Source organism: Sphaerodactylus townsendi, linkage group LG03 (assembly GCF_021028975.2).
Source record: "Sphaerodactylus townsendi isolate TG3544 linkage group LG03, MPM_Stown_v2.3, whole genome shotgun sequence".
In the NCBI taxonomy this organism is placed as follows: domain Eukaryota; kingdom Metazoa; phylum Chordata; class Lepidosauria; order Squamata; family Sphaerodactylidae; genus Sphaerodactylus; species Sphaerodactylus townsendi.
The window spans coordinates 37,936,902-37,951,455 of NC_059427.1; the positions used below are offsets into that span (position 1 = coordinate 37,936,902).

The window sequence follows — 14,554 nt, forward strand, 5'->3', positions numbered from 1 at the left end:
CCCCCCCCCCCACCCCCCCCCCCCCCCACCCCCCCCCCCCCCCACCCCCCCCCCCCCCCACCCCCCCCCCCCCCCACCCCCCCCCCCCCCCACCCCCCCCCCCCCCCACCCCCCCCCCCCCCCACCCACTGTAATCCATAACATCTGGAGGGCCACGAGTTTGACACCTATGATGTAGACCTTCACATTTATCTCTGCTGAAATACTTTCTGGTAGTTTTCCAGCCAGTTGAGATCATCCTGAATTTTGATTCTGTCTTCTAATGCATTTGCTACCTTTTCCAATTTAGCGACAGACCTCACAAACCTAACTCCCCCACGTTTTTCAGGTCCTCCTCAGTCCTGAGAAATGGTTGGGAGGGCTGGCAGTGCTCATTTTTCCTTCAGGTCAATTCCCACCCCTGAGATTAAGAGTCTCCCAAGTTGTATCAGGTTTTGCATATCAAGTGGGCCACATGCTAGATTTGGTTTTTGCGGTATGTGTAGATCTGCGTCTGATTCAGAGTGAATGGGTGTCTTGGTCAAATCATTTTGTCCTTAAGGCCCATCTGGCTGCCCCTTCCCCCAGGGGCAACAAGCAGATATATGCGTGCCTGTGGAGACTTATGGATCCACCTGCTTTCCAAAATGCTTTTCAGGACCCCGCACCCTTCAGAGATTCGTTAGATGTGCTTATGAATGACTGGCATCAGCATCTTTCTGAGGCTACTGACAGAGTTGCTCCCCGATGTCCTCTCCATTCCGTTCTATAAAACTAGCTCTATATTACACAGAAGAGCTGAGAGGTTAAAAAAATGTGCACAAAGACAGTTAGAGCAAGTTTGGCAGTGTATTCATGCCAAAGCTGCAAGAACATCTACAGTATTTTTGAAAACCTATGAGATGGCAGTAAAGGCTACAAAAAGGCATATTATTCAGCCACTACTGCATTTTCCAGCTGTTACCCAGCACAACTGTTCACAGTAGTTTGGCCTCTGATCTGTCCTTCTGGACGTTCCCAAAGGATTAGTGATTAGGCAGTTGCAAGTTATTTTTCAGACAAAATCTTGTTGCTTTGCTGCAACCTCCTGGTCAATTTTGGCACAGTAAGTGAAATGGAGCCTCCCTGGCCATCTTCCTGCCCTATGCTGATCAGTACAATTGGTTCTTGCAAGCCAAAAGTCAACAGGATCCTGGCTGGTTGGCATGAATGCACCTACTCTGGATTCATGTTCTTCCTGGCTGGTTAAGGACAGTGCAGAGGGAGTATGAAGCCCCCTGAGAGTTATTATTAACCTGTCTCTTGGTTTGGGGGCCTTCCCAAGTCATTAAAGGAACTGATAGTGAAGCCTATCCTGAAAAAGTCAGCATTAGATCTAACTGATCTGGCCATGTGCCACCAAGTTTCAAATTTATTGTTCCTGGTAAGGTAGATTGGTAGAGAGACTGGTGACTTTCAGCTTGGTTATGGACCAGAGACTATGCTGGTTGTCCACATAGATGATATCCACCAACAGTTGGATGGAGGTGTGTAAGTTCTATTGTTGTTACCTGAATTATCAGCAGCATTCAACATAATTAACCATGATCTTCACTGCCATGTTTGAAGAGTTTTGAGAGACAGCCTTACAGTGGTTGATCTCATTCCTCCAAAGTCAGGGACAGAGGGTACTGTTAGCAGAGAGGGTCTCAATATGGCATCCCTCAATGTGTGAGGTGCCTCAGGAGGGATCCTCCCCAATGCTTTTTAATATGAATATGCAACTCCTTGCCAAGCTAGTCAAGATTTGTAGGCTGGAGTGCCACCAATAGGTGTGTAATGCCCAGCTTTATCACTTGATAGATGGCAAACCAGGGGTTATTCCTGACACCGTGGTTAGAAATAGGATTAAATAAATAAATATGATCTGCAAATTTAATGGACATCTCCCCTATTTCTCCATCTAAGGTCACCAAATTTGGTGGAGGTTGGCCACAGCACATGAAAATCAAAAGCACATCTTGAGAGAGTCCCGCTCCAGTCACTCCTCTCCAAAAGGATGAGGAACCATTTACTCTTTGGATGCAATCTGTCAATCAGTTACAAATTTACCTAACAGTAGTGGGATCCAAACCACACTTTACTTGTCAACAAGAATATCATGTGGAACCTTATCAAAAGGCTTAATGAAATCAATTTAAACCATGTCCACAGCATTCCCCTGATCCAACAAAGTAGTAACACTCTTTTTAAAGAAAGGAGATAAGGTTAGTGTGACATGACTTATCCTTGAGGTTATAATCACTTTTAATTTTTAGAAAAATGAACAGGACAGGCAAGCATCTTGTTGACCATTTAGGTTAAAAGATAGCTTGAAATTAAGTTTTAGACGTGAAACAGTAAAATACAGTACTGTATAACAGCAGTGCATATAATTTCATCCTATAGAATTTATCAGCAAAAACAGTCACTTGCTAAAAAATGATCTGAAAAATTAAGAATTCAGTCTTACTAAATAGAAAACCAAAAGATCTCCGAAAAATGCTAACTAGGACCTTGTGCAATTAATATTGGCTAAAATCTGGAGAGGCAAATGCCACCGTGTTTCAAGGTGCCCATGGTAATGAAGGTGGCTGACTTTTTCTCTGGTGGGCCAATCATTAGGCCTCATTAGGTGGAGGGCTGTGACCTTTAGGATTGTTTGAGATGCTGATGAAAGGGGAAGCTAAACTACACTGCATGCAACAAAAGGAATCCTTCATTAGTAGAATAAAGCCATTCATAAAAATGTTGTTCCCAGCCCTTTGAATACACAGTTCAATTAGACAAGTACCTATCACTATTATTCTTAACTTGTTCAGACAGATAAGAACATATTTTTGGGGACAGATACATTTATTGTAAAAAGGGGAAACTTTTCATTAGTTAAAAAAATTACCTCAGCACCACAGAGCTTTTCACATGGCTTACAAGGCAATTACAATATCAATAAACAGAAAAATGGTTAAGACATAGGAATGTCAGAAATTAAAATTAAATGGCCTAAATATTAAACTGCAAGCAGACAAAAAAGCCTTCCAAAAAAGAGCAGTATCTTTCTTCCCACAAATGCCCAATGACTCCAAAGGCCCCTTCCGCACACGCAAAATAATGCATTTTCAAACCACTTTCACAACTGTTTGCAAGTGGATCTTGCCATTCCGCACAGCTTCAAAGAGCACTGAAAGCAGTTTGAAAGTGCATTATTCTGCATGTGCGGAATGAGTCCAAGCTCCAACAACATCTTGGAGTAATTAACAGCTGAAGGAAAGTTGCTTTTTGGTATTCCTTGGGACAAAGGGGATACCTATATCAGTCTACTGCAATAAAACTGAAAATGAAACTTGGGGCACCTTAAATGTCAAAACAGATCTTTCATTTTTCAAGATGCGACAAGATTCCTTTTTAAATTTTTTTGACTTATTCAGAAATCACAAGGCACTGATGCCAGCTGTGCTATTTTCCTCCTTGCCTTCCAAAAGCAAAAGGAACTGTAAGCTGAATGCAATACATAGGAGACATTCAGGATTAGATCAGGATATTACGGGAGTCTATTTACTGTACTGTTAAGTAAAAATAATAGAACAATTTTCATCAAAAGCAAATCATTATAGCTCTTCCACTCTCCATTTATGATAGCTAATACTTGGCTCAGTAAAATTCTTGTTTTTATTTTGATGGTAAAACCAAAGGCTAAACCCTATTCTTATGTTGTGATATCGAATTTACATTATAACTTTGGAAATAAAATGGCACAAGTTTGTGTTGACCTACAATAAAATACGTTGTGCAGAATAAGCAAATTGCCAATTAATTAGGGATGACCGCTGAATCTAATTTGATTGTATTTTGCAATCTAATGAGAGTTATCTTCATACCCTCAGACTGTTAAGCAGATCAAATACATGATTTAGGTATCTGTATTACATTAGAGAGTCTAAGGACCATGACTTTCTAATCTAATGTTAAAACTATGTCACATTACAGAATCATCTAATTCACATTAGAAACTCTTGCTGAGAACTTGGTTCTGCTTTTTCCAAAGATGCCTGAATCATAGAACAGCATACTAAGGAGTATGTCAGACACTGGGGAATCTTATCAGAGCTGGGGTTGGTTCTGCCCCCCGCTCAAATAATCACTAACAGACAGGACTGCTGAAATTTTTATAACAAACTTGTTAAGAAAACTGGATGACTATCTCTACACTCTACAGTTTCAGGTATTTTTCTCACAAAATATCTCATCTTTAGTATTACAGGTTGTCTGGGAGGAAGATTCCTGATTACATTCACCTTATACTAGCTAGAATGGGTTTGCAATTTCAGTCACCACATGAAAGGAAATATCGTCACCTCAATTGCTGAGTTTTTTTGCATCATCACTCCCTGCCTTATCAGGTTAGAAGCTCTCTTGAACAACATTCATAATAGCTTCAAGGACTACTAACCAACCTACCAATGTCTGCGTATGAAATATTGACAAAATAAAATAATAGAGGCCGTTTCCGCATGGGCCAAAAACGGCGGCCTGGGGGCGGTAAAAACGCTGCCCCCAGGCCGCCGTTCGCACAGGCAGCGCTGCTGAAACGCAGCAGCGCCGACCTGGCTGCCCTTCCCCTCCCTCAGGGCGGCGTCAGGCCGTCCTAAAAAACAACCCTTTAAAGGGCTGTTTTTGAGGGAACAGCGTCTTCCTGGCGGCGCGGTGCGAACAGCATCGCCAGGAACACGCTGTTCCCCCTTCCCTCTCCCACTTACCTCTCACTGTCGTCGTCCTGCTGGCCTCCTAGGGGTCCACTCCTCGCTGTCCTCCCCGACCTCGCTGTCCTCCTGGGACCCTCCTCCGACCCCTCTCCTGTGGCAGCCTCTGCTGGGGCTGCTCGCACGCTTGCGTGCGAACGGCCTCCACCCCCAGAATTCTTGCCGGCGTGGGGGCGCATAGAGGCCCATGTGGAAACGGCCTTAGTCTTTTAAAAGATAATGTTCTTTTTTTAAACAGATAATAATACAGTGCTACCCCATCCTATCCCCATAATTAGAGATACATTGTAATTATGAGACAGCTAAACTCACTGATAACCTGAAAACAAAACAAAAACTTAAGAAGAGCCCTGCTGGATTAGAACAGCCAGCTAACACAGTTATTTTCTACCACCTTAGCAGGAAGTATAATGTTAACATATTTGCTTGGTCAGGGAGATCTACATACAACTTCCAAAAGGAAAGCTTTACAACTTACCCCGCCTACTCTCTCAAAATGAGATGCATCTTTTCTGAAGTCGGTCAATGCATTGTTGAAATACCACGTGAAGCTGATGTCCAGTAAGGGGTCATGCTGAACTTGGCAAGGCAGGATTACACTTTCCCCTACAGTAACATCCATATTTGAAGGACCCTGTGTTATGCGGGTCGGCTCTGTGAAAAACATAAAGATTCAACTGTAGCAGCTTAGTTATTGCCCTACATTACTATGGAAGGTTCAAACCATAACATTTTCCTATAAAATGCATGTAAAAGAAACAGGGATACAGGTGTTGTCCAAAAGAGTTGCCAAAACTCTGGGAACCTTTCAGGAATCTTAGCAGACTTTTACAATTGGATAGTTAGTTATCTGGAGTAAGTGGAACATGTTACAGTCATTTAGTTAATTTATTTTACAAGGAGCAGTAAAGAATACAGTTATCCCTTCCACATTGCTAGGGTTAGGGGCATAGTGCCCCCACAATCCTGAAATCCATGTAAAAAAAGGTGGTCCTCCCTTTGTATCAGAGAATAAGTTTGTTTTTTAAAAACTTTAACCTTAAAAAAGATATTGTGTATATTTATGGTACTAAAACATAAAATATGTTGATATTATACAATACTATACATATATTTTATGCATTTCTGAGTTTCTAATCTTTTTCTGTGTCATCTGCTGGTCTTCACGTGCCATTTGCAGCTTCCACAAAATTCCCCCAAAACTGCCATTTAATTTCTTATGCCAACCTGCAATACATCAAAACCACAATGGAGAAAGTCACAATGTGGAAAAGATAACTGTACTGCAGCCAGGATATTGACTGGAGAGGGGGGCCGGAACCAATCTTGGGCCATCTAGACTTGTTCCCATTTGTTTCCAGGCACAATTCAAGGTGCTGGTGTTGACCTATAATTTGGAACCAACATACCTGAAAGATCACCTAATCCCTCCATAGGTGTCAAACTCGTGGCCCTCTAGACGTTATGGACTACAGTTCCCATCACCCCTGCCAGCATCATGCTGGCAGGGGATGATGAGAACTGTAGTCCATAACATCTGGAGGGCCGTGAGTTTGACACCTGTGCTTTACCGTGAAGGGTAGGGAACAAACTGAAACAACAGTAATAGCAGCCCTGCTGAGATCTGCACAAATACTACGCTGATACATTACAATGTCCTGTGCCTCTGGGTGAGGCTTGAATTGTGATGAAAGGCCAACAACAACCAGCCAAAGAACTGGCAGTTGTGATATTAAACAAAATTAAATAACAATATGCACCAATGCTACGCTGATACATTACAATGTCCTAGGCCTCTGGGTGAGGCTTGCATTGTGATGAAAGGACAACAACAACCAGCTAAAGAACTGATAACTGTGATATTGAACAAAATTAAATAATAATAACAATCCCTTATTACCTGCCTGACCATCTCTGCAGACGCTGTTCCGGGTGCCTCCGTCTTCTGAGATCAAATGGGTGGCAACCTTAGAGAGCACCTTCCTGGTCAGGGCACCAAAGCTGTGGAACTCTCCCCACAGGAAGAATCATCTCCCCTTCTGCTGCCATCGTCCACCATTTTTATTTTGCCATTCCCTCAGTGATCCCTTTCCCCCCAATCAATGTTTTTATGCTTTGTACATATTTTAGCTTGGTTTTTTTTAATTGTGTGCTTTTGGGTGTGCGTGTGATTTTAATGGTTTTAAAATGTAATTCCATTGTGTGGTAGAAAGTGCTGTCAAGTCACATGCCAACTCCCGTTATGCATTTTTATGTCAACTCCCATTATGCATTTTTAATTTGTTAGGTGCCTTGAAGGCCCATGTAAGGTCAAAAAGGCAGGACAGGAATTCTAAAAATAAAATAATAAGCATTGTTTCTTGTTCTGCTTATTGCAGGGGCAAATCATCCACTGCTGCAGTGAATTCCTTCAGCACTAGGAACTCTGGCTCATTCCGCACACGCAAAATAATGCACTTTCAAGCTGCTTTCAGGGCTCTTTGAAGCTGTGCGGAATGGCAAAAACAGTTGTGAAAGCAGCTTGAAAGTGCATTATTTTGCGTGTGCGGAATGAGCCTCTCATTCATGGAAGACCAGCATCTTTCAATGAGCTGGACACCATCTAGCACCTGAGGGAAGTGCTGCACAGTGAAGGGCACCCTCTGCAATGGCTGAAGAGTGGCTCAAAGAGAAGCGAAGCTTAGGATTCAAGCATATGAAGCAAACATTTATTTCACCTCAGGAAAACCCAAACCTGCTCCTTTTTGCAGATGCAAGGTCAAGGGGAGTTCAGAAGGAAGCAGGCTGTCAGGGGGATGTTATCTATGTGACTGAGACACATTCCCAATTCAGTGAAACTGTTTAAGACAGAAAATCAATGCTGCTAGAAAGATATATGTCACCAGCCTACTATATATAACCACTGCCATCTGTACATTCTTTCTCTGATCTTTACTTTATGGCTTCACATGCTTTGTAGACAACTAGGATTCCCCTGGTACCTCTGTCCCATGGGAAAAGAATTACATCCATTATCTTGTGGGGCAGGAAGCCAGGTGGCTCTCTCTTGCTATCTGCTGCCAACTTTGGGGCGCCTTAGCTCCAAAGACTGTTTTTCACAAACTCATGGGAAAACGGGAGGAGGAATTCCAGTGGGGAATATAGGGGACTGTGAATGCCAGTTTTGCCAGAACTGGCTTTGCCAAGTGTGATGCTTTGATGCCTCAACAATAAACACTACTGATCAATATTTCAGAGTCTGTTTATTGGCTTAAGGTTCTGAGACCTAACGCAAGCTGAGATTGTCCCCATGGCAAACTGTGGACCACTGTTACATCAATGTGCCAAGGCAATATGCATGTGTGTGGGTGACTCAAAAACTAATCAGTTCCATTTTCACTGAGAACCAAATTTTGCTGTTTCACCTGAATTACAAACTATGTCCTCTGTCTCCAAACTAGGATTCCAAAGTGATTAACTGATTGAAGTTTGATTTGTAAATTTGACCTTAACAGAAAGAAAACAATACAGCTGGTGGTTGGGATATAATAAACTGAATAGGAAAGAAAGTGTGCCAGGCTAAAGATCATGCAACAGAAAGCCATATTTTATCATTATGTTTGAATAAAGCCAAAAAGAGGCAAAAATCATTTTTTTTTTAGTTAACACATTTTTGCAATTGAAAAATAATTCCCTCTCTAATTACCTGTGACTAATAAAGTTGTTGAGCTACTAGCTTTTCCAAACTGGTTCTCCGCCAGGCAAGTATAACTTCCAACATCTGATTTACTCACATTTGCTATTTGTAGGCTTCCATCTTTTAACAACACTGTTCTAAAAATACAAAAGATGAAAAAAAAAAAGATTGTAACATTGCAGAGAGAAATGTGCATATCCATTACACTCTGTAACTGGAAAAGAAAATCAGCTTCATTGCAAATCTCCCTTGTGTTAAAAATAATCTGTAAAATAAAAGGTTCAGTTCCTCCTTTCTAGTCACACAAAAAAGCTAATTATGTGCTAGCTGAATCCATTGGTCATGAGGTATATCTTACTTTCTCTCCCTTTTACTAACTCCCACAATGTCATACTTGCATCAAATTGTGTCTGCATGAAAGGAATACTCAGCCAAAGCCTATTACCAGACTGATAACAGGACTGGTTTGGTGACTCTGCTGCTCAGATAAGGGCTTTGCTGGGTCTTTCACACCAGAGGGTAGGGTAGGGTAAGGTAGAGCTCTATCAACCTTGGATGACAGTACTGCTTACACAGATGTACTATCAGTATACACTAAGGCAGAGCCATACATTCAGAAAGGTTACAATCTGGTAAGGATTAGGTTATGATCCCTTTGAGATTGTTATGGGTACTGGTATAGAAATAAGCCCTAAAATTACAATATAAAAGGATGGGGTTTTTTTCAGAAAAAAAAATACAAGAAAGAGGGGAAAACTGCAGGAAGAAACACTGGAAAATAAAATGAAAATGCAGGTCACCATTTATAAGAAATGCCAGTTAGGCAATCATTCCCTCCTGTGAAAGCCAGGAAGATCAGCAGATTGTGGGATCCAAACTCACCACATTTTCCTTCTGAAAATCGTGTCTGAATATGACATGTAATATATGCTACAATTATCAGTGCAAATGGTATAATAATGTAATCTTTCTCCTCCCTGTAACTACAGCCTTTGTGACATGAAGAAAAGAAAGGCAAGAAGAACAGAATCAAGCATGGTTTTATCAAATTATTTGCAAAGCGTACGTTTGGCTTCCAATTGATGCATGTTTAGTAGTAGGTTGTGTGAGCATACTGGTTTCAGTGCTCACTTTTGAAGGGATCTTATATTAGTTAAGTAAATAGTCTCCTTCATGCTCCCTTTTCTGTAATATCTCATTTGTGGTTGTTTAACGTGTAACCTCTCTAATGTCATAAATAGGGGTGTGCACCATTTTTGGGGGTATTTTGGGGTATTTCCCTATGGGAAATATCTGTGAGGTTCTGGGTGGTCTGTTTTGTAAGAAAGAAGCACCAAATTTACATCAAAGCTGCAGCTTATTTTTCTTAGAAGAACCCCAAGTTTGGCAAAGGTTGGGTCAGGGGGTCCAAACAGCGTGCCCTGTCCATCCTCTATTGTTTCCAATGGAGATAAATATTGGGTAATACATTTCCCCAGGGTTGGAAATGGCTCATGGGAGGAAAAGGAAAGTTGGGAAGACTGCCGATCTTTGTGTGGACCTTGTACAATCCTGCACTAGATACAACTCAATGTATAAGTTTAACACAAAGCAAATTAATTCATACTAGAAGAGAAATCTTTGTCTGCAAAAGTTAGTTTATATATGTGATCACTTAAACATTTCCTTCTGTGACAACATGAAAATCACAACTCATCACTACCCTTCAAATAATATATCACACCCCTACATCTAGTATGATGACCAGTTTTCACAACCAATTATGACCAGTGAATATACCACATATATCTGCAGAATGAAAGATTCTGTACTGGGCTTCTTTGTAGAAGAGAGTTGCCCCCAAATCCTAATTTTCAGCTTGTTTTCATGTCTGATTTATTTATACAACCAATTACCTTATTTTAAAAAATGAAGTAGAAAACTCCAGAAAAGAACTTCACAATAAAGGTAGGACTATAAGTGGCCTCTCTGGGTATTGGAATGAACACTGATCACACTGGATTGAAGCAATCTGAACACAGGAATGTCTTTGTAGTGCATCAGTTTCTAGTCCAAAAAGTACAGGAATATGTCCTTAAATTTTTTTAAGCAAAACTGAAAAAAAAGTTGTCAACTAGTCCTTGATTAAAAAAATAATAGAAGGTAAATTGGGGGGGAAGGGGTTAAGGCTGTCGCATAGTCTACCCGTTGGGACCTCAACCTTTAGAGTATGAAGTAGTCTCTGCCTTCAATAACAAACTCAAGAGCTCATTATTCATGGAGTTAAAGAATGACTGCATAGTACAAAGATTATAATACTGCACATGAGCACGTTTTGATGGTAGCAGAAACAGTAGCTACACAAGAACATTACAAGCAGTGATTATTAATTATATTGATTAAGCTTCTCTCTAATAATCTCAAATTCTTTTTAAGTGTCACAGATGAAACACATTTATCTGCCTTGCTACATCAACACAACATAATGTTGCCACCCCAGCTGATGTGGTAAAAGAAAAAAAAAGATTGGCATATTTTTAAATAGCCTATTGTTTAATTAAAACAAACTACTTGAAAAGTGAGTTGAGCTATCTGCAAGTCAAACTTGTCTAGAAAATGAAAGAGCATGATTGTTTTTTAAAAAGTGCCTTTATTTAAGAATCACTCTTTTTGAAATTACGCAAAGCAAATCAATGGCAGAAAAATGTACTGTCAAAAAAAATCTTTATTACCAAAGGGAAGGGGGGCAGATCTCTACACTTCCAATTATAAATGTAATGAATAGCGCAGAAGTTGATTTAGAGGATATATCTTCACAAATTAGCTAACAAATACCCCCTGTGTGAATAGTGGGCAATCACTATGCTTTAAAAATGTGTGAGGATGTAGGGGCAAAAAATTATTCCCTCCTCATGGTATAGCAAGGCAATATTCTTCAAATATTCACAAACAATGATCTAGATTTTCAGCTGCAAACCTGACAACAGTAAAAGTTCCTAACATTCAGCTTTCAGTCATTTTCTTCATTAATACCTTACTGAAATATTACCCATGCCAAAGAAAAATCTGACTTTTTCAGATATTATATGTCACTTCACAGCATTTACAAGGAAATTTTTGTCAGGCTTTGAAGTGGCTGTAGGCACTGATGAAATTGGAATAAATGGCTTAACCTTTGCTGAAGGGGCATTTGAATTGTCGCTTTGGTGACTATCAGGTCCACGATGGCATGAACAGGTATGCATACACACACACACACACGCATACACACAAACACAGGAAGCTTGCTATTTATATGCTGTAAAGTAATAAAGGCGTAATTTGCCAAAGGGTAGCTCTTGTCAAAGACATCTGAAGTCAAAGCCTGGTAACTTAAGACAAAGATAACCATAAAATCTCAGATTCAAATCACAAAGTAGCCAGTGTGATGTAGTGGTTAAGAGCAGGTAGACTCTAATTTGGAGAATTGGGTAATCCTCACTCCTTCACATGAGCAGAAGACTCTTATATGGTATTTGTTGTGGGGAGAGAAAGGGAAAGGAGTTTGTAAGCCACCTTGAGTCTTCTTACAGGAGAGAAAGGCATGGTATAAATCCAAACTCCTCCTCCTCCTTCGTATGTTTCTAAACATGTTCAAATCCAGATGTTTCATCTTAAGAGGGTTATCAGCAGCATGCTGTAAAAGGATTATTTAGATTTCTCCAAAGCAGGATACAAAATGAAGGCTGGATATTAGCAGGAAAGGGAAAGGAAAATATGACTGAACCAAGAAATAAATCTCAGACTGCAGGTCGGAGCAGCACAGTGTTAGCCCACCCCTCATACCCTACATTGTTGAAATATGGATCCCATATCATTTTTCTGTACAACTGTATTGGTAAAAGCCAGTTCTCATATTTTTGTGTGTAGGTAGCAGAGTGTCCATCCTAAAAGCAGGCCACAGGCAAAAGGTCTGTTAAATCAGTGAATGAGTTAAGATTAAATCAGTGAATGAGTTACTCCAGGCAATAGGAGCTGGAAGTCTCATGGACCATGGACACATCTTGATTACCACACCCTGCTAAGCTGTTCTGATACAATGAATCCTGGAAAACTCCCTGATACTGGATGTTATATTTCCGTGGTGGCGAACCTTTGGCACACCAGATGTTATGGACTACAATTCCCATCAGCCCCTGCCAGCGTGGCCAATTAGCCATACTGGCAGGGGCTGGTGGGAATTGTAGTCCATAACATCTGGAGTGCCAAAGGTTCGCCATCACTGCTATATTTAATCTACCTTTGAGAAACCATTTCCTCAACAACTGCTCCTTACCTGCATTTCCTCTACCTCTAGATACGATCTCCCTAACAATCAATCCCTTCCTGATCCAATGAATGCCTCAGCCAAATTGAATACCTGAGCAGGAACTCCAAGGAGTTACTCTGCATTAAGCCTTTCAGAGCTCCCGATGTAATCAAAGAACAATTGACTCTATTATCCCAACACTTAGAAACAGTAGATGAGCCTTTGATTAGCTCAAACTAGCAATCCCAGCATGGGAAATCCCAACAGATTCAGGAAAACGAAACTGAAACTTACCTGGCTCTCGCTCCTACCTGCACTAAGGGGTATAAAAATACTGTGCACCATAGCCTCAGCACTCTTTACTGGCTAAACCTCTCTTGGTCTAGTTGGTTGGAGACGTGATATATCGTCCATCGCTTGGGTCTTCATGCTGGCATAGGAACCCTTACCTTCTCCAAGAACTTCTTCAGCTGAATTTAGGTAACATATAAGTCCCCTGCTCCCTCTCCCAACTCTATCATCCAAACCTATCCCTCTCCTCCCTTTCTATATCAATTAGGAACTGTGTGTATGCTTCTCCATATCTTACTGCATATCTTACTGCAACCAAAATTTATATAAAAGTATTTTAAACTACAATTTGGTCTCTTGTGCATTCTCTGTAGAACGTTTCAAAAGCCAATTCTGGTATAGTTGTCTAAAATATCCCACCTAGCCTGCCTCTCACACTGCCAAGCTGAGTTATATTCCCCATTGCTACTTTTAAAAGGTTCTCATATTGTTAAGCTAGGTAACAATAGCAACCTGCAATTTTTGTTTGCTTTAGAAAATACTGAATTCAGTTATCTAGAACAGGATATTAAAACTGAGTAAAATAACCTAATAAAGGACCTAAGTAACACTAGCAAATATGGTTTCAATTAACTCTTTCTTTAACATGCCAGTTGAAACTGAACTTCAGCTTTGCTAATATAAGGACTGCCATGTTTCCAAAACATCTGTCTGCAAAGGAGCGGAGGAATTCTATTTAGAACTAAAGCTGAATAATTTCTGGCTTCCACATTTTATAAGGAAAACCATCACTGCTCCTTTATCTTAGCAGCCTTCGCTGTAATCTGAAACCTTTATTTTTTGTTTGCATCTAGAATGGTCAAACTGAAGCGCAGTTCAGACTATACTGCAATGATAGTTGGTCCATAATAATGGTAACCAAGGAACAAGGATGTTTTAGATTGGGGTGCATTTGTACTGCAATATCTGGGCTGTCGCTGCAAGTGGACATTCAAGTCTCATCTACAAGGTATAGTGTTTCTAACCTATCTTGTTTGATTTGTTGCCTGTGGGCCCTCTTGGAAACATGAGATCTCACCACAGTTCATGGTCTGATTACATCTAGACTTGATTACTGCAAAGTGCTGCATAGAAGACTGCATTTCAAGAATGCCTACAAACTTTAATTGTTATAAGAACGTGTAGCATTGAAACAATTGCACTGGCTGCATATTCATTTCAGAACACAGTTCAAAGCGCTTCTTCAGACTTTAAAGGTTTTTTAAAAATGGGCTTGAATACCTAAATGACTACTGCCTCTGTATCTGTGCAAGCTGGACAAAGCTGAACAAAGCTATTGACCAAGATGCAAATGGTCTCCCTCAGTGCAAGGTTTTAGAAAGTCAGTCAAAATGTCTCTTTTCTAGCAAACTTTTCTAAAAGGACACTTAATTTTTTGAGTGATTTACTTGGCAATTGATAAGGAGTTAGAGGGCTGTTGCACCTATACTTTGTATTGACTGAGCTGTTATGGAGATTTCTGTTTTTATGAACTTGGATGCTATAAATGGTGTGTCACAATTA

The 14,554-nt window shown here is 40.5% G+C and overlaps 1 protein-coding gene across 1 annotated transcript in view; it reads right to left on the reverse strand.

The window, feature by feature from the left end:
- Positions 1–14,554, reverse strand: part of LOC125427769 (contactin-3-like) — a 259,865-nt gene that overhangs the window by 32,757 nt on the left and 212,554 nt on the right. The window contains 3 exon segments of the mRNA XM_048487326.1: positions 5,070–5,076; positions 5,236–5,411; positions 8,443–8,570. Coding sequence (XP_048343283.1) covers positions 5,070–5,076; positions 5,236–5,411; positions 8,443–8,570 — 311 coding nt within the window.